This window comes from Scatophagus argus, chromosome 11 (assembly GCF_020382885.2).
Source record: "Scatophagus argus isolate fScaArg1 chromosome 11, fScaArg1.pri, whole genome shotgun sequence".
Classification (NCBI taxonomy): domain Eukaryota; kingdom Metazoa; phylum Chordata; class Actinopteri; family Scatophagidae; genus Scatophagus; species Scatophagus argus.
Window position 1 is genome coordinate 3,308,183 of NC_058503.1, and position 26,583 is coordinate 3,334,765.

The window sequence follows — 26,583 nt, forward strand, 5'->3', positions numbered from 1 at the left end:
TGTAGAAATGCATATTATCCTGCAGCGATGCTGTCAGTGTTTGGGCTCACTTCTCAGGGAAGTCATCTTCCACTAGCAGACATACAAACTAATTGTAGATATATATCTGTATTTATAGACAGATATAAATATTTATGAATATCTATTGTTTCATGCTTTTTTGACTTCCAAACAAGAAATTAGGGATAAGAGAGGTGCTTTCTTTTTAGAGATGATATAATAATCTGCTCATTATTCTCTCAATTTATCGATTGTATGGGCTAAAAATGTGTCACAATTTCTTGAAATATCTTTAAATGACTCGTGTTATTCAACCAAATTAAAATTTTCAGATTATAATCAGGTAAGATGAAGAACCAGAAACTAGGTTATAATCTGTATTTACGGCTAAAAATGATAAATGAATAACTGATTATCAGAATAGTTTCAAATTAACATTCCTTATGCAGCTTAAAAAGAAAATATTATGGGATGTTGTTGTGTTGAGGATGTCAGATTTAAATCTGTTAGTATAAACAGAACAGACGTTATAGCAAATTTAGAAAAGCTTCTCAGAAGACTGAAACAACAACAAGAAGAAATGTGTCACTGATGTGCTGATTTCATAGAAGCATGATGTAAGTAACTTAGACCAAATAAAAGGTCTGGATTTGGTTGAATTAGACTTTCAGATTGGATGTAATGAATGTTTAATGAGCTGAGATCAGGCGCACATGCAGCATCCTCAGTGTGATAAACATAAGACGGTCTGGCAGTCACAGCAGTGCTTTGCAAACATTATCGCAGTACTAAAAACCTGTCTGCGTCTCCCACCTTCACCACCCCCTCCCTCTGTCCCTCTCTGCAGTCACCCTGAACAGTCAGAACGGAGTAACTCCAGCCGGTGTGAATGATGATGACCGCAAAACACCAAGAGTGGTGGACACCAAGATTCCTGAAGGTGATCTTTTGTTGCAGGTCAGTATTAAATCTGTCTCTTTTGTTGTTTCTGTGTTTGTGACTATTTCTATCCACAATATTTTTTTATCAAACTTTTAATTGATTTCAGGTTCAATGTGTGAGATTGTTTGGTGCTAACTCAAACGCTTCAGTTTCCAAACAGTGAAACCACCATGGTCAATATGTTCGATATGTTGTGAGGGACAGTGACTGTGATGGGCAACTGCACCGAATTAATTTATGCGTCTGGAGTGCTCTCATGTTTTCTGTTTTTTTTCTTTCTTTCTGACATGTGCCCAAAGTCTATTTAGACCAGTGACAGAGGCTCAGGGCAGCTTACCACTCAATACGACTAGCCCACTCTGCTATGCCCTTATGAAACATCCAATTTTTAATCAAGAGAGTCTGCTGCTCAACTGTTGGCCAAAACCTGCAATCTTAATATAAGCTAAATTGTTCTAACTCTTGCCAGAAGAAGTTTAGCCTAAATATGAATTCTTGTGAAAGGAAATGTGATATATGAAGGGGAATTTGTGATGTAAAGACCATCATATTAAGATCAAATGTTAAAAAATGGTCATCACTGTCATCCTATAGGAGGACATTCGAGGAACTGTTCAATGAAATAGTTCAACGATTCGGGCAAACCTTCGCTTTCTTGCTGAGATCAGCACCATTCTCATATTTTCATATTGTTAAGCATTGAACTGCAGCAACTACATACAACAATTGGTTAGCTTAGCTTAGTTTAGCAATAAAAACTGTAAGAAAGGCAATAAAGCTAGCTACATATTTTGTTGCCTTTATCTAAAAGTAACAAATGATGACAGGACTCGAGGAAGGGCTTGTTGTAATTTTCCAACCTTTATGCTAAACTAAGGTAAACAGCTGCTGGCTATAGCTTCATTTCTAAACATTGTTGTGACAATGTTTGTAAAATTCTGTTTGAAAAATCTTTGGAATTTCAGGCCACAGTTTATTTTTTTTAAGAAAAGGCAATCGACAGACCTGTTTTCCATTCCAGTGAAGCAGTTCATGGCGGTTTGGTGCCCTCTGTGTTGTATGTGTGATTGAGTGTAGAGCGAGTTCGCTGGCTGCCAGATCTTTTTGGGATCTGCTGCGGTCATTGATTTTCCAGTCCAGTTCCTCCCAATGTGTATCACACTGGCATTCCAGGAGAGAGGAAACAGCCTGCCCGCCGTACTCCGACCCTACCGGGGAGGTTTCATTATTATGATAAGCCTACATTTCCCCAGCTTGTTAGTGATGAAAAATGAAAGCTCATTTGGAGAAACAGGAGGGTGAGTGTTCCATGGGGGGCTTCTTCATCCTCCGTCTCCTCCTCTTCCTCCTGGTTGGGATGAGAGTGGAGACAGACGAAAGAGTGGTTCACAGGCTGAGGAATGTGAGGTTTATTTCTGAAGTCTGAGCTGCTTTCTTTGCTGTTCTTCACATCAGACAGTGGTGAATTATAGACGAGCTGTGAGCCTATCAATTATTCAGTCTCAGAAAATGGAGAAAACATGGCTGAATGTCTTAATTGTCCTTTTACTTCTTAGTAATTGTGGAAAATAAATACAAGTAGAATTGGTCGCTTGACAAGAACTGACAACAAGCTGCTCTGCTCAGACTGGCCTCTTTATTTACTCTTTGTTTCTATTGTAATGCTGAATTTGTAAGCTTTTGCTCATGACCAAATCAAATCATTCGCAGCTTGGAGGTTAATGAGTACACATGAGTAGACTGCCTGGTATTAAAAGATGTGGCCTCATTTCTGTTGCACAGCCTTACGCATCACATTGGGTTCCTGCGGCAACACAGCATTGTGCAGTTTTCCCAAATGTTAACAAACTTTGTGGGGAATTGCATAAGAGGTGAAATTATTCCGAAAGAAAAACTGAAAACTTCCTATCATGACAGGGAGTCCAGCGTCTGTTTGGCGGCTGTTCATGTGGAAGAGTCAACCTTGACGTTAGGGTGTTTATGTTTACTCCAGAGGAAGTGTGGCAGATAATTGTGGTGAATCACTGGTGTATTATCAAGACCAATAACATCTCCAGCATTAGTCATCGCTGCAGCATGCAGGATGATTTAGGAAAGAGATGACTGTGCTTTTACGAATGCTTTGTGTGTGTATGTGTGTTTGTTTACAAAATGTTCCCGTACCAGGGGAGGGCACGTGTGCCGGTTAGTGAGGTGGAAATGTTGGACCAGCTGCTCCCCTCTGAAGAGAAACAATGCGTGTGCTCCATTTCACTTAACATGCTTCCTCGCTTTCCTTTCCTTTCCTTTATTTCTTTATCATGTCTTCCTTTCCCTCCTTCCTCTGCGATATAAACAAATGTTTCACTGTGGTGATGCCATCAGCTACCATCTATTGCGTATCTGAACATCCACATTCAACAACAACTGCAGCTGCGACTAACAAATGGAGAAATCTTTGAATTTTTTTTCTTTGACAGAAATAGAAAAAATTAAATAATTTCTATCCATAAAATGCTTATTAAATAAAAGAGCTGACAGTTTTAATGTTATATATGTATTTCCCTATGCCTCATATTTGTTGCTTGAGATCCATATTTATGAATATAAATAAATAAAATAATAATAATCATTTTAGAAACACTGTTAAGCAAACAAGCAAAAAGCTGCCCCATAGTATTGCATTCTATAGCCATGTGTCCCTGTCATTTGCTCTACCCTCAGGAATATAAGTGAGATGGATAATGTCAGAGAAACAGCAGTCAGTGAAACACAATACAGTTCAACAGCACCACAAACTGCATCATCCAAAGTTTAAAAAAATAAATAATTAAATCAGCACTTGACTTAGCAGGTCTGTTGTATGAGACTGCATTGCTTTTAGCTTGGTTTACCTAATAAACAGGATAAGTGCGTTTATATTTGTCTTGATTCCATTTTTTCAGGATGACCCACCCAACTCTGCCTCTTGATAGCTTATCCTGATATTCTTACCCAAATCCTAAAAATGTCACTCCTCATGCTGACGTAGTTGTTTTGATGACAGGAAAATGACGTCTGCTCTGCAACAGTTTAGACCGCTGAACAGGACACATGCGCTAGACAGAAATAAAACCTTCAAAAAGTGTTAATTATCTGAAAAGTTGACTTCTGTTAAATTTAATTTCCATTACATTTCTGTTTATGCACAAATAACTGACTGGGGCTGACAACTTCTGAAAAACATATATGACCCCTCGGAGTTTGTGCCCAATGTGAATGTATGAACAAGAGGGATAAAGTTTAAGGTGTAACGCTGTGACAAAGTAGCATGTCCCAATTTTCTGCACGCTGCATGCAACAGTGGCAACAGCGGTACATGTGAACCACACATCAGAGATAACTGTGCTAAATCATTTGCAAGAGACAATGTCTCTGCTAACTGTCTGTGTGCTTGCGTTTGACCTACAGGCTCTCAATGGTTTTGTCTTGGTTATCACTGCCAGCGGGACCATCTTCTACTCCTCTCACACCATCCAGGACTACCTGGGCTTCCACCAGGTATTATAGTTACTACCAATACATTTCCTATACGTCCTATGTCTACACACACACACACACACAGAGAGAGAGTTGTGTTTCCATCACTTCTGGGTACATTACACAGACTTTCATTCATTTCCTGGAGGCTTAACCACCACGTAACCATAACAATAAACATTACCTGCCTAATCCTAACACTTACCTTAACCTAACCCTACTCTTACAAACCTAACCTTAAAGCAAGTCTTCACCCTGATATTTAATGATTTACATTGTGGGGACTCGCATTTTGTCCCCCAAAACAAGGCATGTCCTCACAATGTGACTGTGTAAACTGATTTTATAAGGTGCATAGGTAGAGACAGAGAAGGGAAAACTTATAGCTGTACATCTGTCATAACATCTATACACTCTTTTGGGGTATTTTAGTAAACGATAGACATCTCTGGATGGATGGCTTGCGTGCAGCATCTGCAGGGAGCGGCTCAGGGGGCTTGTTTGATCCATTGGTCTTCTCCCTGCATGGTGCAGAGTCATAGGCTCTAACAACAGCAAAAAGAACTGACCTATTTATAGCTTGGCCTTTTTACAAACCAACAGGCACAGTAGTGGGCTCCAGTGAGCAACACATCCCTGCCTCACAGCTCAGCTCAGCAGCACGCTCTTTCTTGGCAGCTGAGTACACCTGTGCTAGGCCTTTGGAGAGGCATCCAAAAGGGAAATTTACTTTTGAACACAATGTTTATGAGAAGTACGAAGTACAAGGACTGTTTTCTCATGCAGAATGCTCAAGCTACAAACACGGATGGGCCTATATGTGACTACAGCTACTAATGCTGCAGCTGTTCCTGGAATTACTGTGCATAATATCCCTATCTCTGTGACTGCAAAAACACATTGGATTAGCACCCTTAAGTAGTTAGTGACACTTTCGAAGCAACCAACCAACATTTTTATACCATGCAACATCCCAAAGACCCTAGTAGCAATCAAGCAACTCATTGGAAACTCCAAAACATAGTACATTGAACGACAAATCTGGTAATGCCTTCAGCAACACCTTAGGAACCGCCCAGAGCAACCACTGCAGCCACCTAGCTACACTGTATCAGTTACCAAAGAGTTCCCCACAAACTCTGCATCAGCTCTTAGCAACCATGCTAAGCATCCTAACAATCACGTCTGAGCGGTGTATGAATTACTCCAGTCATCCTGTGTGTTATCACAGCTCATTTTTAATGACGTTAAGCTTTTCCCAAGTCATTTTATATATAAATGTAAGGTGGTGTAGTATAAAGAGTAAGAAAAGATCAGTGTTTGTGACCAATGTGAAACCAAAAGTCAACCATAACTTATTTTAACTTATGTCTAAATTAACTCAAGTTAAGTTAACTTAAGTTAAAGTAAGTTGAATATTTAACTTACACCATGTATGTAATGTAAGTTATTTTAATGCAAACCATGATTTCTTTTCCAAAACCTAACCAATGACTTGCCAACACAACTAGCTGGTGATGCTTGACAGCAGACCTACCTATGGACATTGTTCAGAGATTTGAACCCTTTGAAATTTGTAGTTGTTTCAGAGAGAAGTCCTGTTCACACTGTTTAAACTGTAAGAGGACCGGCGTCGTCTATGGAATAAGTCAGAGTTTTGTATACAATAAGTTGTAATACAAATCCATATACTAGTATATTTTGTGTGTATTATTTTGCCTGTATGTCTCCACTTCCATGTAACCTGCTTATCTTGGACTGTTCTTCCTCTTGTTATTTTTTCTCAGACGGATGTCATGCACCAGAGTGTGTATGAACTGGTCCATACGGAGGACCAGCAGGAGCTCAGGAGAAACTTGCACTGGGCTTTGAATCCTCCTCCTGCCACTGCATCTGCCATTACCCAGGACTCACCCCAAGGTGATCACTCTCTACTAATAAATGAGTCTGTTATTAAGACCACAACAAAACTGAGAGATCCTGGTGGGACTGAATACAGGTTTCTAAAACCCTTGTCTGAAAGATAAACCAAAAAGATACAGCACACCAGACCAAGACTTTATCATAGTTGCAAGAAGTTTGTTGAGATGAGGGGTCAATTTTGTTTGACTCCTAGCAGTGTCTGAAATCATTTTAAGCAGAGAGAACTGTTAAATCTGTAAAGGTTAAGGGTTCCGCAGAAAATATGAGGAAATTAGTTGAAAAGGTTTGTAGGTTTCAGCCTAATGATAAATCCTGGGGGTGTGGTGATGTCAGTATTTGCTACATGAACTGGAAGGTACATTGCTTCGATCAGGTTTCTCCCCACGCAGAATGTGTTTCGGCAAAACTGCACTAATGGTTAACGTGTTACAGCCCACAGTCTGGGTGAACATACATTTGGATAACAATATCAGACAGTTAAGTACACATACAGTTTAGGCATTAAGCTCTAAGACTGTCCTCAGGTCATGTCACATGACCCTGTAATCTTCACCGTGGCTTATGAGGTGAAGTGGTCCCAGATCTGTATTTGGGTTTTAAGATGCTTATGTCTGTGTGCTTTGGTTCTGAGCAATGTGTTTAGGCTAAGACCTGCATTAAGAAACTGTTTACAGTCTTCAAAGACTGATCCAAAACCAGCTCAAGAATAAATACAGAGAATGACAGAATACTTTGTCATTGCTTATTCTCAAAATGTGCTCTTAATGTCTACAATTGTCACATTATTAAAGCACTTCCACAACCCAGGAATCTGGAAACACTGTTTCACTGTGTTAGTTTAAGTTAAGAGACCTTCATGTGGAGATGTTCAGTACAGATCATCTGTAGATTCCATAATGTGAGATCCTATCTTGGAATGAAACTCAGCGTGTTGGTTTGTTCACTGGGCTTTTCGCACTGAATTGTCAAGTTAAGACACATCAGCCTCTATCATCAGCCTTTGATGTAATTACAGAGATGGAACCGGACAGCAGCTCGTCTTTGGTCAGTTACAACCCTGAGCAGCTTCCCCCAGAGAACTCATCCTTCCTGGAAAGGAACTTTGTTTGTCGCTTTCGCTGCCTCCTGGACAACTCCTCTGGTTTTATGGTAGGGTATACCCATGACTTGAAAGAACAATACATTTCACTCATATCTTAAGATGAAGAGTGTGAGTATGACATGCAGTACATTATGTAAAGCTGCAACTATTTTTCTGTTTCATATTGGAGAATGCGTGTTGAAGGAAAAATAATGAGCTAATTAGTGTGTAACATACATAGTAGGGTGATTAGTAATGATGTGCTAATGACAAATTATAGATGGTGTATCCACATGCATCACTTTCCCTCAGTGTATTTCTTATCCAGGTTTCTTCTGTTCAACTTCATAGAAGCCAAAATGCTTCTGTACACTAGATTTTAAGCCAGTCTCCTGCCTGTTTAAAGATAACAAAATGAGGGGGAGACAGAGTGCTCTGCTTTGTTATTATTAAAGTTATTTGTCCAGCAGTGGAGGGCAGCCTCTCAGCTGCTCTGCCAGCTCCAGGGAAAGCCAATGCTGTGCAAGACGCTGTGCGGGAGCAGAAACAGACTGAGGGTTTAAGTTGTGTGTTAGTCATTCAATCTTGTTTGTTACTGCTGAGCACTGTTTTGTCAGCCTTACTGTCTGGGCAATAGTGTAGAAAGTATTCCCAATATCACTGTAATTTCTAAGCTGGGTTCTGCTTTTTTTGTTCTGTCAACATCAGTTTCTTAAACTAAAATTTAGAAAATCAATTCTTGACATTTTTGAATCCATCATGAATCACCCACAGCGACATATCAGTGCATCTAAGAATTAAGCCCCCCCCACACACACACACACACACTCCTAACAACCAATGGTGTAACTCACTCACTCACTGATATATTACATGTGTGAGGACTGCAACTGAAACATTATTTTTTAGATAAATGTTAACAAAAAAATGTGACTGTTCAAAACAGAGAACTGAAACAGAGAACTGCACAGCAGAGAACTAGATCACACTGAACTCCATGAGCTTCACAGAAATATAATACAGTAGTGGAACTAGATGAGAGCACATTTTCCAAAAACAAAGGTATACATATATGATAGCCATGAAAACATGTCAGAGTAATGCCTGATAATTTCTAATATAGGATTACTGGGTGCAAGTAAAGGAATCTACTGTGTGGCTCAGTGACTGTGCAGTCTCTCAGATAGTAACATTTAAATGACATACAGATATTTAAAGTTGCCATTTTCTTTACAGGCTTTGAACATACAGGGAAGACTGAAATTTCTGCATGGACAGAACCAACGGCAGGAAAATGGAGGAAAGGTCCCGCCTCAGCTTGCCCTTTTTGCCATTGCAACTCCTCTGCAGCCTCCATCCATCCTGGAAATCAGGACCAAGAACATGATCTTCAGAACCAAACACAAGCTGGACTTCACACCCTTGGCCTGTGATGCAAAGTAATGATAGTAGAATTTCTTCATTTTCACTTATTTGTATCCTAGAATTAATCCGTGATTTTTGTGAGAATAAAGCAAATGCACCAGGAATTCATGTAATATTCATGCAGGAAAAGCTTCGTACTTGAGCTGATTGAAGTAATGATTTCATGTAAGACGTGTACCATGAACAATGAAAATTAAGCATGTTTTTTAATGTACAGGGGGAAGATAGTGCTGGGATACACAGAGGCTGAACTGCGGGTACGAGGATCTGGCTATCAGTTCATCCATGCGGCAGATATGTTGTACTGTGCAGAAAACCATGTCAGAAGTAAGTTCTGTTGATGTTAGCCTTCGAGTCTGGCTTGTGGCTTCCTCTGCATCTCTTACTCCTTTGCTTCCTTCAAGTGCATTTCTTCAGCCATGCAGCTCTCTCCCTTTAGTATGCTTGCTTTGATTAAACATTCTGGTTCCATTCTTCACCCATGCAAAGATACCTTTAAAAAACAGATTCCTCTTCTCAGTTTTAAGGTGGCTGAAAAATTGTGGCACTAATGTGGTGTTCTGTTCTGTTATAATGAATGAGCATGTAATTTGAATCCATCCATCTATGATGTTGAAACCTGTTGCTATTTTAGATTTAGTCCTGTCAAAAAAAAAAGTTGAGGAGGTTTGGTCCAACCTGGTCAGAGAGGTCAGTCAGCTTTTGCACGTAATCCTTCTGGATTACGGAGCAGATTGAGCAAAGCTGTAGAGCTCCCAGAGGAGAGGACAGGGCCCACAAATCCATGCAAAGTATCAGAGATGATCCATACAGCAGCACCAACACACAAACACTTCAGAGGTCAGCTATGTTACTGCTCTGTCTTGACTGCAGTGCAAGGGTTGATATAGTTAAATCAAGAACTTTACCAGCCAACAGATCTGCTTCATTGAGCCGCATAACATATTAAGCTGAAGAAAGATTTTTTGGTTATAATCCTAAATTAATTTCTGTGCTTATCATTGCACAAATGGAAGTGAAAATATTGGATTTGTGGGCTCTGGCATACTGCTGCTTTTTCAAGAGCAGGATGACCTTGCATAGGAAGTAAAAGTCAACTTTTTCACCCTCACTAATTTGTAATACAAAGCAGTGAAAGCACAATACTGAATACTGATAACCAGAGGATGTCAGTCAGTTGGGTCAACGCTTTGGTCCACTTACATATATACCCCGGCCAGGAAAGTGCCACAAAGCTCAGAAGGTTAAACAAACTTCTTACAAACACAAAGAGACAACAGAAAGATTTAAAAAGAGTGAAAAGAAATGTGTGAAGGTGACAAACAGAAGGACAGCAAAATACATCTATGACAATGCAGTGCTGGCTTTGAAGCAGAGAACTAAACATGAGGACAGACTTCTCACTTTGCTAAATCCAGACACCATAAACTAAAAATGTACAAACAAAGCAGCATTTTTTTCTCCATGTAAATTTTATTTCTTCCTTGAGCTTGAGTTTCTCAGAAGCTACTGGCCAGATTTCAGGGAAAGCTTCAGGATAAAGTATAAAGCTTCAGATATTCATGGCCCTTGCTTATTGAATTTCCTTTTCATAGAAATAATAACAAATTATGCCATTTACTGGAGCCACCAGTACATAAACCGCAAGGTTTTCACTAGTTTTCTGTTAATTTTGTGATACATTTAATTTTTTATGACTGTGTTTGTATTCTATATTTGTAGTGATGAAGACTGGAGAGAGTGGTCTGACTGTATTCAGGCTGCTCACCAAGGAGAATCGCTGGAAATGGGTCCAAGCCAATGCTAGGCTGGTGTACAAGAACGGCAAACCAGACTACATCATTGCCACCCAGAGGCCCCTTTTGTATGTTTCTTTCCATTTATTTTGTGTTGTAAACCGACAAAGTATGCCAGATTTAGACAAAATGCAAAGATTATATGGGCGCAAATATATATATGGGCGCATTTTTCCATGTGCTTCAATATGAGTGATGTGATGTGATATGTTCATCCAAAGTGAGAAGCAGGCATAGTTTTTAGTTATGGTGGCACACAGACTCATATTTTTACATGTAGGACAAGTTAGAACAGGTTATAAGACACCTTCAGTCACAGAAAAGGTGGGTAAGAACCAAACCTGCAACTCTGCCAGCAATCGAGCAGGCAACTTTGATCCTAAGAGAATTGCCACGGGGGGGTCACCTGACAATAATTATGTTTTCTGTCTTTATAGGGATGAGGAGGGAGGAGAACACTTGCGTAAGCGCTCAATGCATCTACCCTTTACCTATGCTACGGGAGAGGCCCTTCTCTACCAGTCCAACCATCCCATAGCAGGTTTCAGAGATGAAAGCCACGAGAAAAATGGCAGTAAGTCAAAGAAAAGCCGAACTGACAGGCTGGTGAGGGATGGCCTGGACCCTGGCTCTCTTTTAGGGGCCCTTATGAGTCAGGACGAGTCAGTGTATGTTTGCCAGCCTGCCCCGGAGCCCAAAATGTCCTTCCATAGCAGCTTCTTTGGAGATCATATGGGCTTCTCCGACTCTGAACCCTCCAGCTTGCACCGAAGCTGGGATGAGCCAAGAAACGGTCTGCTGGGTCTGGGAATCACACAGGCACAGACAAGCACCAGCTTTGACCCACTGCTAGCTACTCTGGACTCCCTCTCACTGGAAGGCCAAGGAGTTACGGATTCAGAAGAGGGTGGTTGTTCAAACGGCGAGCTGTTTGGAGCCCTTGAAGGGCTAGGCCTGAGCGCTGAGGATCTAGAACTGCTGCTGCTGGATGAGCGGATGATCAGAGTTGAGATGGACCCTGAACGTGTTCCCACCTTGGAAGATCTGTTGACCAATGATGAGATCCTTTCTTATATCTATGATTCCATAGAGGGAAAGGCTGATTCCACAGAGCATGGAGGACAGGTGCCTCCCAGTACTTCCTCAGCAGCAGCCACAACAGTGTCACTTGCTGAAAGTAATCCCACCTCTGACACTAATGTGCAGATGCATTTTCCTCACCACAAGCGTCCCCTGGTGGAGCAGGCTCCCATTGTCCAGCTCTCCCAGCAGATGCAACAGCACCTCAACATGCGAACCAGTAAAGTGGCTCGTGAATGGAGCCAACAAAGTGACCATTTGGCTAGCACGATAGTTAATGGAGACCTGCTAGGTCAAAGTCAAACTGTCACCAATGGACAATGGACAGCCCAAGACATTCTAGCCAGTGCAGGGATACATCTGGAACACTTTAACACACAACAGACTATTTTCAATGGCAAGGCCTCAGAACTAGATGGCAAACTTCATCATCAGCAACACTACCTTCAGCAGCAGCAGCAACCCAGGATGGAGAACCATCTGTCACAGCAGTGCCATGCCAAACAAAAGGCAGCCAACCTCAATGGAGTGTGTGGCTTCTCCAGCAGTGAGCATTCACCAGGAAAATCTCAGTGGCAGGACTATGGCTTCAGCGAGAGTCTCGACAGCAACTCCTGTCTTGAGAATAGCCAAAAACCTCTGACAGACACCTCACTAGATTCTTGCATGGATTATAGCATGCCTGATATTGACAATGCAGATTACACTATTACTGGAAGTGTGTTTGGAAGGAGTGGACAACAGCATGGGGCAGAATCCACAGTTTCATCATTCCAGGGGATGAACCATAAACAGCAGCAGGAACAGATCCCAGTTCCTTTGGCTCAGGTCATCTCCAGCTTGTCACAGTGCCCTCCACCTAACACCTCCCTAGAGCAGATCCTGGGAGTGGGCAAGCCCTGTCGGCAGTTGGACTATGGCATGGTGACCTCTGAGATCCCTCATGACCCCAGTCCTAATAAGGTGAGGTTGCTGATATACTGTTGTGGTGTCAAAACATTATTAGCTAAAACAGTTTGCAGCTTTCGAGTATATCTCACACTAATTCGACATGATTCGATAACCTCATTTGTTGCAGCCCTCCTTATCCAATTTGAGGTCAGTTTTATTGACTTGACTTAGTGTAAGCTTTATAACTGTGCCCCCTGCAGAGAAATATCTCAATTTCTATTGAGCAGACATTTTAAGGATCCTTAAAATTTGGGTAATACCGCGTACACTCTGTCACACTGTTTACTGTAATACACTTTCCTGTAATGCATTAGCAATACACTTAGACCAATACCATGAGACTTAATTAATTTTGTATGAGGGAGAGTTGAATCATCGATTTAGCAGGTAAATACTTTACTACCAACTCCTTTGTGTCTTATCACAGGTGTATTTTGCCAGTTTATGGTATAAAAGTTCGAGTTTGTATAACATGGCTATGGTGCTTGAACTGAATAGGTATTTGACAATTTCTTGCCAACAATTTTGACAGATTTGGTGATGTATGCTGCCTATGTCTTGCACTGTATTGCGTATTATTCAGTGTTATCATGTGCAAGGTATTGTATGAGTATCATATGGTGACTGATTCCTATACACAGCAGGTAACTTGTGAAATTTACAGAACATTTTTATCTCATAAAATGTGTAACATACTGTATTTAAACTGTACAAAGGTATGAGAAAAAATTAGATCACTCCATAAGTTTTGTTGCTTGACTGCTGTGAGCAGGTACAGTCAATGTCAAAGACCGTCTCTCTAGTTCATTACTGTCAAACATATTGGTGCAATGGAACTGAAATGTGATGAGGGTTATGTAGGCTATTTCACAGTTGATTGTGATAGTTTTTGTCAAATTTTATGGAACTAGCTAGCTAGCAAGAAAATTAAAAGTTCATTCCATACATTCATGAATCTTTAAGTGTTTTCGAATGGCCAAGAGATGGGTTTCCATTGGTCCCGGTATAGTCCTCCCACAATACTGTTTCCATGGCTACAGACTTGGTCTTAACCTAGGGCTCAGACATCTTTCATAAGCAAACAATGGTGAGAGAGATTTCTCACAGTTTTAAGAGGCTTCTGAGGCTGATTAAAATGTACCAAACAAATGCCAGTTTATTAAACAGTTTATATATGTTTATATGGAAATGGAATGGAGATGGAAAGTGTAGCATAATATACTCAGATTTAGTGCTGAGTCTGTAAGTTTAACAGATTTACCAGTTACAGTTCTAATGATCAAATTTTTAATTTTTGTCCAGTAAAAAAATATGTGTTGATACATATAGAGTCACATTAGCTTCTCTGATTCATATCATTTTATATGATGGCTTTGAGGTTTCTGATTGCTTGTCAGACTAGAATAATTTTATCTGCTCCTACATAGTTAAGATGACGATCAGACGATGATTGTATGTCACAAAAACATGAAAAAGCAAACAGAGGGTGGGCATGACCATTATACACAACATGTATCAAAATATTTAGCTCTGTCTCTTTTGAAAATTTCTTAGATCACACTGACCTCCATGTGAGTCAGGAGGAACTAATACTGAAAAACTTTTTGTAGGAGCCAAATGCAATGTTATGGGGAAGCAGGGTGAATTTGTATTTGTTGTAGGTACCGTAGGGGGCGCTGTGGTCATTCAGTTCATAAACGATATAAAGGCCGTCAGGTGGTATGTGACCCCGGAAGGGCAAACGGGTTTTGACTGCTAAGACACAGGTGTTGAATCTCAATGTTTGGAGGATGAATGGACACACATTTTTTGTTGCACAGAGAATAAACCTCGTATGATGGAACAATCAATGGTGGGTGTGAGATAGGTCACTCCGGGGTCAAATCCCTCAGGAACTTGTAATACACTAAGCTCCTATACTTTTTGATTTTTAATTGTGCACATTCCAATATTTTGTAATGATAAAGCCATAAAACATGGAGTTCTGGGTCTGAATATTTAATTCACACCAAACTGGATGCTAAGAAGTTAAAATCTACACATCAAACAGGGCTTGTATTTTCTGAGGGAAGATCACTGCTTCCACTGATTTTATATCTTACTGAATTTCATCATATTTCCTGCAGCTGTAGTCATGACGTCCTCTTGTCTTGTGCAGATGGAGAATGGCTGCATCCTGAACAGTGCTTACCCTGGTGCCTGTGCCCTTCCCAGTAGGAATGGAGCTGCGCCCCCTACTGTCCAGATGCCCGGCCCTGAGACTTTGTCCAGCCTCCCTGACCCACCAGCCACCAGCTTCTACCTCTGACCAAATGACCAATAAAAGTCATTCAGCAGGACACACACAATGACTGACCAGCCTTATACATCAAGATAACACCACAAAGCTGAACAAACGTAGGCCTATGTGTTTTGTTTTGTTTTTTTTTCAAATTTGTAATATTTCTTTATTGGTTTCGGTGGGGGGGGGGGGATCATTGTGTTGTATTTCAGGTCACATTATCATATGAGTCCTTTGTTTACAATAATGCAGTGAAGAGCGCTCAGTTGGGTTTAAGTAATACAGGGAGGTAAATTTGAATTTTTAAAGCTGACTTTTACAAATCTGCATTCAGATACAATACGACATTAGATTCTGAAGCAACAAAACAATGGATGTTCTATACATATAGGTTAGGAAAAGACCAATTATTTAAAATCTTAACACATTTCATGTAGGATTTTGTTATATTGTGTGTGCTAGATAACACAAGGAAGAGAAGATGTCCTAAAACCTTTTGGATATACTGGGTGATATTGGCTGTTACTGTTGAATAACAGATGAAAGCTTCACCAGTCAAGGCTCAGTATGAGCCATAATGGATTACTTGATCAACAGAAAATTGTTTAATAATTTGGATAATTTTTTAAAGAAAAACATTAGTGTGTTCCAGCTTCTTAAATATCAGAATTTGCTGCTTTTCTTTCACTTATATGGAAGTAAAACATGGACAAAATAAGACATCTGATGACATCTCACTTGGCCATGGGAAACTGTAACCAGCGTATTTCATCACTGTCTGACATTTTATTTAAGAAACAATCAATCAAGAAAGTAACCATTTACTGAAAATGGTTGTTGTTTGCAACCCTAAATTGTAAAAGTGAAAACTGGCAAATAGATGCAGATGAGCCAAGGATTGTTGTACGTTTCGTTTCCGCTTCATGAATGTACAGACACAGGAGCAGGAAGGAGAGGAATGGAAATATCGGCATCTGACCAAGCATCGAATGCAGTTCTTTATTTATAATTTGGTTTTAAGGGCATCTGATTCACTTTGTATCTGAATGCACCATAAAACACACACAAACAGAGCAACCCGTGTGATGACAGGTTTTTTGTTACTTGCAGTTGACAAGACATCAGCGCCACTTATAGTTTTGCGTCATGCTACAAGAATGTAATATTTCACTTATTTCTTTGTTGAACGGTTTGACTTGTCAACAATGAGATTAATCCATATATGTTTGGAAAAAAGTATAGAATATGAAATTTATGGCTAGAAATATCCTGCACTTTATTTCAAGCACCCACTTAATGCAGATCTGCAGTCAGGGATTCTGGGTTGTTAAAACCAACAGGCCCTGTCTTTTTGTTTATCTTTGAGGCTGCTGATGCAAAATGGACCAGTTTGCATTTTTATTCATATTTTGAGGTACATTTCAGGCAATGGGTTAATGTCCTCTCAAGCACAAACACTTGTGTACAGTTGTTTGAAGTCATTTTTATCTTCTTCCACTTGAATTGTTTTTTTTTTTGTTGTTGTTGTTGTTGTTTTGAAAAATTTGGACCTCTGGATGCGTGTTCTTTCTTTTATTTTGTTGAAAGTTTAACTGACTTGATTAGACGAGTCAATAGGTCAGTTTTAATTTCCTGTATTTATTCATGTCCTACAGCAAGTAAGCATTCTTGATTGTTTCAATGTGTAAGGCATTCTCTTGTAGAAACGAACGAAAATGTGATGCTTTGTCATCCTCTGAGCAGTGGTTGCACTCGCTCTCCCAAGGGAATCAGTGAAATCATTCTGCAGTGAATCAGCATTCAGCTCCATTACAGTACGGTCACAGCCAAGTTTTTAAAGGAAAAGTCTGACATCTTGGGAAATTTGCTGTGTCACTCGAAGTTGGAATAAGTGACGATTGACGATTAAACACATGCTGGATACACAAAGTTAGAAAACAGAAATATTTCTCCAAAATGTGAGATCTTTCCTTGTAAATGGTAGGAAACTTGATCATGTATCAGGTCAGTAATTTTAGGTCTACATGATCTTGGAGCAGTTACAGAATGGCAAACAGTGAAAAACCAAATGTGAGCAACATAACGAGATCTCTACTGGAAGGATGCAGTTCTGAATGTTTCTTGTACATAGAAAAATGACTGGAAAATGATGCAGAGTAGAATTATTTCATCAAAAAGAGATGCTGAAAAGAGATTTCAATTTAATTGTTCAAATAATGTCATAACTATTGGTATTAATATTATTGTTATATGTTTTATGTTGAAATGTGATACACATGTGGTTACATGTCTTTTGAACTGACTTGTTTCTTTCCCTTTCTTTTTACTACAGCAGACATGTTTGCTATATTTAAAAACGATTGATGTGACTTATTAACAATGTGAAAAAAATATGTGTATATAAAGGCAAACAGGCTTTGACAAATACAGGTGTGTACATAGTTTTACGTCAAGTCACTCATTTTAAGCACTATTTTTAAAACATAAGCTTATCAGACTCCTTTGTTGATTCATTTTTTAAAAAAACTGTAAATAGTATTCGCATCACAAAACACTGGACTCTATGACAGCCTGAAAATGGTGCCATACTACTGAGAAATAGGCTATAATGTTGGAGAGTTTAATTTTGTCTTCTGTTTAGCCACAGTAACTTTAACATGCTAACAGGACGAGGTGTAGATGTTGCAGATTTGACCTGTGTCCTCTGACTGCTTGTTTCAAATGTATTATTTTTCTTCCTTTAAAATAAAGGATTTCTTCAATCACAGTGAAAAACACAAACATCTTGCAAGCATATAAATCTGACCACTCATGTGATTCTCTCTCTCTCTCTCTCTCTGAGCAGTTTTGTACTCACTTGGACAGCAGGGGTTTCCAGCGTTTGTCAGTGACTCCTTACTGTTGACCCCTGACATGTAAAGGTGCTATGTGTAGCATTTTAATGTCAATAAATCATTACCACATTAGCTCTGAGAAGTCTGCATAATTATTAAAAAAACAAATCTGCCTTAGATCTTACAGTACAAGACAGATGCTGAATATTGATTTTTCCATCATAGACTGACAGAAAATGCAGTCATTTATCTTATTTTATACCCTGGAGTAGGTCAATGCTCCATTCTGATTCACTGCGGTGTGTCCATACGATGGCTTTTAAGGTGTCGTTATCTACTTATACTATGGTCACTTACCAAAGGAAAGCCAAAGGAAGACCATTCATTTCTATATTAATGTATTTTGCAATCCAAATTGGTTTTTCAAAAGCTATAACTTTCTTGATACGCTAGCAAGATTCAAAGTAAATAATGTTGTGTTCGGCTGACAAACAGTAAATATAACAGCATGTTTATTAAGAAGACTATCTAGCTTTCCAGTTATGTCATTATCTCCAAATCACGGCCCCTTTGAAGTGTCCATTATCCGGAATTAATGAACTATCCATGAGTCTGAGCCACCCAGAATTACATGGCATGCTCAGGCGATCACCTTGCATTTCTACTTCTAAAGTTTTTTGGGGTTTTTTTTGTATTTCTTACTTATTATTTTTGTACAAAAAACAGGAAAATATACAGATAGAACTAAAACAGTTAGTCAGGGTGGCAAATATTTTGATAATCATTTAAGTCATTTTTCATGCACAAAGTCTTCATAGTTGCAGATTCTCAGATGGGAGATTTGCTGGTTTTGATTGATTTTATTTAAAAAGTATACTTGAGCTAAATAATTTTTCTACTGTTGTTTGGACAAAACAGCCATTGTTAAATAGTCAAAAAGCTTCGATTATAAACTAGCAACCAAAGCTACTTAGAAGCTCGACCAACTACAACAATAAAATTCAGCTTTTAATGGATGAGTCAGAATAATCTAGATCTAATATATCATTTAATATAAATAATCTATAACAATCTCATTGCATTTTTATCTTATGTACATTTTCCTGATTACACTTTGGTAATGTTTTCAATGTTAGATTTTTACAGGACTTTACCAGACTTTTTACTTTACTTACTTTTACAGAGTGGTATTAATACTAGTATAAGCACCTCAGTAAAGGATCTAAATACTTTCCACACCACTGATTGATGGCATCAGATCTCCAAATCTATGTTGCAGAAGTACTGCTCTGAACAGAACACTGTTTACAGCTCACAAGGCACTCCAGGAATCACTAGGGTTCATCTCAGCTGAACACCCCACTCTACAGCTGTCTTTTAAGATAAAGCTGTTACATTATCAGCTTGCTTTCCTTTCAAACAAGCAGAGACTCTTGCATCCTTGTACCTATTGTTGATGAAGTCAGCCTGACATTGCAGACACTGCCTACATACTTCACTGTAATTCTTTGTGATCAGCAGGCAGCCAGAAGGGAGCAGAAGCAATATGACGAGGCAAGAAAAGACAAACAGTCACAATAAGGTCTTTACACAGTTACACTCCAGTAACACACTTTGTCACAGGCAGACACCATTCTTCATATCATTGGCATTGCAAGATGAGCAATATGGGATCTACTGTATGAAACCATAAAAATTAAACCAAGATTGCCTGAATGCACTGCAGTGGTGTTGTGAAATGTGAAGACGTTGCTGATGGAAAAGTGACGCTTCAGCTTAACCGTGTGGTCCTCATTAGTGAATTTTATAGCACTACATCCAGCAAGAAGGAATAGTTACAGTTTCTTCAAACCTGCATCAAACCTTCTAAATTTCTTTATTTTTATTTTTTTATTATTATTATTTTTATATAACTTTTTTTTAAATACCTTTTCCATACTTTTCACACTGTCTTGTCCTGCTGACTGCTGTAACAACCAAATTTTCCCCTCAATAAAATCTCATCTTATCTTAGAGAGGTGAAAAGGAGGTGAAAATTCAAAGCATTGTTAAGTATTGAATTTAATTGACATAGTTTGATTCTGTAAATTCCATTACATGTTCAACATGAATGTACACCCTATATATTCAGCAGATGATGGGTTTTCATATCTAACTTTAATATCTAACTTCCAGAAATTTGCAGCAAGGACCCACATGTGGAAGTCATTTCTCTTGAGCAGTCAGACTACTACAATCTGCAATCTCAAACTGTGGCAGAAAAGCTTAATGCAGCTGTTGCTGCTGTAATCATCTGTCTTAAATCAGAGCGTCACATCAGAGATGCTAGAATTGATGTTTTGTTTTCTTTGAGTGCAGTTCTATTCTAATCCTCAGCCACAGAGGAAATAATCATGGCAAATTGCAGATCATGCTGAGGCCCAATGACATCACTAGTATTGAAAAATCAAGCCACACAATAAATGGTAATATCACTCTTTGCTGATGTCAGGGAAAGAGGGCAGATGAGGATGGGGGCAGAAAAAGACTCAGTGTGCACATATAATCCTATTATTATCATCTACCCTAGATTCATATTTGACATGCAGCCCTGGGAAACTTGATCTCATCATTATTTTTCAAGATAAAGCCAGTAATGGTGAGTAATAACAGTAATGCAAACACTCAGAGACAAATGTCAGAAAGAGGCAGTGCGAATGCCACTTTGAGTCGCCTGAGGGCACAGCAGCATATTTCCTGGGTGAAGTTGGGTGGTGGTTGGAGAGGAGGTGGGGCTAAGAGGCACTAAAGCTTGTTTTATGCAAAGCTACATCTCATCTCATTTTAGTCTAACAAAGCAAAAGAAAGAACAATGGAACCAAGTGTGCCTCAGGGATATTCTTCTAGTTAAAATGTTCAGTGTGGAGATGTGAGCTTTGTCAGGCCAAGTTATTTGGATAATAATTCGCCAATTAGAGTTGCTCTGAAGTGGAGGGAGAAGGGGCTGCTGCCTGGGACAAGTGAATCATCACGTCAGTACATCTGCTTACCTCCTCTGAGTTGGTCATAGCTACACTGTGGTTTTCATAAACATAAAAATAGAGAAAAGAAGCTGCCAAAGAGCCTCACAGAGAACTCTCTATTTTACAGTACAGTACTTAGTAGTATTTTTGAGTTTTATGTTTAAGAGAGAGAGAGAGAGAGAGAGAGAGAGAGAGAGAGAGAGAGAGAGAGAGAGAGAGAGAGATCCACACCACTCTCAGGGGTCAGGCAACAGTCAATTTATTGGTAACACTCATGCTTTTTCCATCTATTAACATGATCTACTAACAGAATTCCTATCTGATGCAGTATTTTAGATGAGCAGTTTTGTATGTTTACACACAGAAAGACACTTATTATATTACATATTGTAATCATTTTGTAACTGTTTGTTTCCTGGTGGGCAATAGGAGACTAGCAGAGTGAAACTCCCTCTGTTGTTCACTTTGGGTGTTACACCCAAGGAAAGGTCTGCAGGAGGATGTAAATGGTGAGGTATGGATGTTTAAGTTATCAATTCAAATAAACTGAATTTAATTGAATTAAGTTATCCAGTCCTAAAAGAAGACTAACAAGGCGAATAGTCTTCCTCTAGACCTCTAGACAATTGTTCAAAACTTAAAATGTAACTAGAGAAGAACAACTTAACTTTTCACTTGTTTTACTGTCAATGAAATGTAATGAAAATCTTTTTGCAAAATAAATGAATGCACAAAACTCTACTTGTGATTTTGATATGCAGCAGGGAGATTTCTCTCCCCAGTTATATGACAGTGTGGTATTATCTTGAATTTCTTGAATTATGGTCCAAATGCAAATGCTGTATGCTTAAAGATCCCTGGGTCAAAGCTTACTGTGACCTTTTTAGACAAGTTCTATTTCAGTCAATCAGCAATGCTGTGTTCATCATAATGGTGTGATTTAAATCAGTTAACTTTATTAAAAAAAAAAGCCAGAAGCAAGCAAAGTCAAAGTGAGCCAAACAGTACCATGCAGTGGAAAATGATATCAATCACAGTGTGCTTGTGTGGGCTTAAATTCTGGTCCAAATGCAATGAAGGCATCACTTTGGGACCTGAGTGAGTCATTTTATTTTTCTTGCACTGTAAGTTGTGGAAAAGCAAATTATAATTTCTCTGTGTTGAGAATGCTGTAAACCTGTAATTAAAACCCAATATGTAAAATACTGTATTTGTGATTTAAAGCCACTGGTATCCAAAAGGGGTCACTCTCCAGTGATGTGACAGTATTTATGGTTTTGTGGTCTTCATAAGTCAAAATGCAGTTCAGCTCTGAAATAGATCGAGCTGGTCTTGACTCATTCTTGGACATTTACATCATATAACTTTGGGAAAATGGCAAACAATAATAACGCGTGGGATCCTTTAAATTAATTTATTTTACATTTTACATTACAGGTTAACAGCATTGTTAACATACAGAAATTGTTTCAGTTAAGCCGAAGTCAAATTGTAAGTTTTGAACCGGCGTTTATTAAACACAATGGGTTTTTTTTCAATAAAGAATATCCATACTTTTTGACATATTTATAAAATAAATTGATTTAAAATTGATAAGAAGACCATTAACATGAACAGAATAATGTCAACTGGGAGAAAGCGAATGTCGGAATAACAATGTCAAACAAATACTGGTATATAAAAATAGGGCTAAGTAGCAAATCCCTCCTAGATACATTGTGAGAAACATATTGCCTACAAAACCTTTGTTGTTGTATGGTACAGTTCACCGTGTGATTCTCTCTTGTGCTGCATGTTGTGTTTTTGTTTTTGTTTTCCTTCTAGAGGTTTTTAGACACGTATTAAAGTTAAAATATTCTTATCTTTTCAGTGCAAGGCACAGAGTTGCACAGCGCTCTTCAGTGACCCAACTGTCCCAGGCTGCCCATCAAATCAAGCAAGAGAGAGCTTTATTGGGTGACGTTTGTGCAAACCTGGCAACCTAAAAGGACAGACTAGTAGCAGTAAATGCAAAATGCAGCTATCACAGAGGGAGCCTAGTCCAAAAATAACAAAACTTGGATTCAAGGATTATGTAGGTGTTGACAGTAATAAGAAGAGAACAGTGACATGCATGGTCTGCAGCTCAACAATCAGTCACGTAACCACCTTCATCGGTCACTGCAAGTACAGCAGGTACTTGAATGCATCTTTTAGCTAATTTATTGGCTGGGTAAACAGTAGCTAGAAAGCTAAAGCTAAAATTAGTTCAAGTTAAATTTAAGCCCTGTTATAATAGACTTTGAAAAGATTATGCACTTTCAAGGGAAGACACTGTTAATACAAAAGACAATCGCAAGACTGATTAAAGGCAATATAATCAGTTTAAATATGCAGGCATGTTACTGGCTAATGTGTGCTCATGAATAAATTGTGGGGGAAACATTAGTCTTCTTGTGACATGCTATTGAATCCCACTTCTCTGCTGTTTTAAGTGCCTCTATAATATGCTTAAATCCATTATGGTTATTGTTACATGCAGGTAGGTTTGTGTGTGTCTCTTGTTCTCTATTGTGTTCCACAGGTGTCAGCTGTGAGAGTGGATCCACCTGTGCGGCCAGGCTGTCCTGCTGATTGGTTCATTGGAGCTTAAATCTAGCCAATCATCATACAGGGACCTTGACATATATAAGCCAGCACACCTGTCTGCGTTCTCTCTCTCTGGACATTGGTCTGTGTTTTGTCAACCTGTGAGTGGTGTGTCTTGAAGTAAAGGTATATGGTGGGAGATTTTGGCTAACTAGGTGAGTTTGGGGTACCCCATACATTTGTGCAGCACGTAGTAGGCTTTGTTTATACACACTAGGGTTATTGGTTGGTGCCACCTGCTGTATTTAATTTATTTAAGCCTTTTTTTTCGATCAGAGATAGTTAGGCCTTTTGTTTGTTCTTTTGTTCCTAGCAGTACGCAGCACATTTACGTTGGAGCTGTCATTAGCTAATGGTGATGTATCGTAACTTTATACCCATCAGCTACATGGCGAAGTGGTTAATATTGTGTTACTGTATTACAACATAGTTAATACTGTATTAGCTACATCCCTCAATATATGTTACACTATATTAGGCAGCTTGTGTATGTAGGTACTGTATAAATACAGTTGAATCCAAGATGAAACCAAATCTAAGTGGGTGTTTGTTCACACTTTTAATACAAAGTGTGAATATTTCTCTCTTTTAATACAAATCAAATTGAGTTTTGGTTCACACAGAAAGCAAAGTGAATTTCCACCTTGCAAAAAAACTTTAATGTACATAAGCTCTAAACAAGTTAGAAACAGCAGGCACCAAGGGCATGTGTGTCTGTGTCTGTGTTGGTGTTCAGTTCAGCCTCTCACTGAACTCATCAATGGAGACTTTAGTTACTGTCCATTAATCTTTTCCCTTTCCCAGCTGTAGACAAGTTGAGAAATGCAAGTGAAGATAAATACAATTTTAAAATACTGAAATTTATAAAAAACAAAACAAAACAAGTACACTCAGAGCCTTACCCACTTATAAAAGGCTCCATACAAGAGCAGAAATCCCAGCTCTGGCCCTGATTCTCTCGTCCAGAGCCTTGAGAGCAGCTGAGCAGCAGCTCTGCCTCTGCTGTGGTTGGTCCTCCTTGAACAACACTCGCAAAATCCTGAGATATGCAAGACCTTTTTCCTCAGATGCTACAGTGTAAAAAGAACACTTGAAGGCAGACACACTACTACAAATAAAAACCGAAAATCCAATTCTATTGACAGTATGTAAATATTTAAATTCCCACAGGGAACAATAAAACAACTACATTGATATAATGAGTGGTTGTTGAGATTCCAAGTCCCACTCTCAGTACAGACTGGAATATATTTGAAGCTGTTCTGATACACTTTAAGTATGTAGACTTTAGTTACTTCAGGTTTCTGAAGCTTCTGTTTTTCAGACCAAAACAGCTCAAATAGTAGAGACTTCAGGAAATAACATGCACTTTTCACACACACGCAGGCACACATGTGCATATACATCACACATTACAGTCTTTATAAAATTTGCTGCTTATAGCCTATATAAATTCTCACTTGGTTGTAATTCAGTTGTTTTCTTTAACTGCAAGTCTACATTTTTCTGTCCTGATTATGTTTTTTTATGTGTCAGTATATATGTCAGAATCATAGTGAGAAAACATATAAGAAGTCAGAAATCATTCCCCTAAAACTGACTTGAGCAGGGCTTTAATGGGGACCTCTGAGGCTGTGAAAATATAATGAGACAGCAACATTATACAATGATTAAGTTATTATGTGCAATATTGTCCACTAGGTGGCAGTAGCACACAGTAAGTCAGTGGAGCAGCTTCTACATGGGTACCATGCTGATGAGATGATGTGCTCAGTGAGGAGAGAAGGGTCAAAGGGAATATAAGATGCATGTTAAACATGACCAACAGAGAGGCTGCCTCTTATGGCTGGTCCTTAAATGGAAAGCTGAAATAGGAGGAGAAAAACTGCAATGGCTTTATGTCGGAAACTTCCCATAATTCATATATTGATCAAGTAAGTGAAAAGAGCAGAATAGTTTGTTTATTAGCTGTGATGTTAAACCCTTGAATCAACTAAAAATAGAAATAAATGAAAGAAAAAAAAAAGAAATAAAGTGAAGAAACTGCTTTAAAAGTGCAACACTTAAGAAAAGGCTATGTGTTCAGGCCTGGGATGGAAGGGGGCACCCAGCAGGGAATGCTGGCAGCCAGTGGCACTGAACTGGGCACCAGAACACCTTTTAGGCTGACAGTTGTTCCCATTGCGCCTAAAAAATACACAATGTTTTGCTGTAAAAATGACCATATTCTCTATTTGTACAACAAACTGACAGACTTACATAATATAGGCTTAAACATTTATTTGGAAAAAATGTTAGCAAACTTTTGCCTGTTTCCAACAAAGATGGAAAAGAAAATAGCATTCTTTGAAATTTCTTTGTAGCCACCTCAGGAATGTTAGCCATATTCATTCTGCTTTTAGCTCTGGTTTTGGATTCACTTTTCTCTTTTTTGTCTCTTGATTGGTGCTGTGTAGGTAGCATAAAATCTACTTATTTAAGCTTTTTCTGAAAACAGCTGTCTGCTGCTGCTGAAGAAGGGATAATGAGAGTGGTGAATTGAATCAAATAGCAAATGTTCTGTAAAACCAAAGCAATTTTCTAAAAAATGCTGACAAGCTCAATAAAACTGAAGACTTTGGTGACAAGTTTGTCCCTGTAAGACAGCTGTTTTCGCGTATTTAATTCACGGACCATAAACAGTGTAAGCATATTGTGTGAAATGAACACTACCCTTCATCACGTAATTTATAAACTGAATTAGAGAACTGAATCGAACTGAACTGGTCCAGCATTGCTCTTGCTAGAGGCTGATCTCAGATCTGCGCGCCTTCATTCAAACTACAAAGAAAAATGTGGATTAAGACATCTGGATTTCAACTGACACACTATACTAGTGTTTTGCTTTTAATGAATGGGCATGAACAGCTTCCACTTCATTTCCTAAAAGGCTACTGGACATTAGAGAAGCACACATAAATTTCAGCATGTGTTAGCTGCATTACTGACAGCCATACATTGTCCAAATCCTTGTATCAACATGGTGATAGTTTAATAAGATGCTTTTGTTTCTGCTTTTGTAACACAGTTGGATGAACCATTTCCAAAGCCTCTTGGTGAAGTACCACCTCCATGCTAACAAAATCATTTTTGCAATATTACA

General features: G+C 38.9%; 1 protein-coding gene across 1 annotated transcript in view; it reads left to right on the forward strand.

Annotated features, from left to right (window-relative positions):
• Positions 1–17,934, forward strand: part of LOC124067445 (aryl hydrocarbon receptor-like) — a 39,205-nt gene extending 21,271 nt beyond the window's left edge. The window contains exons 3-11 of the mRNA XM_046404779.1: positions 848–957; positions 4,372–4,461; positions 6,228–6,360; positions 7,379–7,512; positions 8,681–8,883; positions 9,087–9,196; positions 10,592–10,733; positions 11,103–12,708; positions 14,855–17,934. Coding sequence (XP_046260735.1) covers positions 848–957; positions 4,372–4,461; positions 6,228–6,360; positions 7,379–7,512; positions 8,681–8,883; positions 9,087–9,196; positions 10,592–10,733; positions 11,103–12,708; positions 14,855–15,004 — 2,678 coding nt within the window. The 3' untranslated portion in view covers positions 15,005–17,934. The remainder of the gene's footprint in view (positions 1–847; positions 958–4,371; positions 4,462–6,227; positions 6,361–7,378; positions 7,513–8,680; positions 8,884–9,086; positions 9,197–10,591; positions 10,734–11,102; positions 12,709–14,854) is intronic.
• The last annotated feature ends 8,649 nt before the right edge of the window (positions 17,935–26,583 follow it).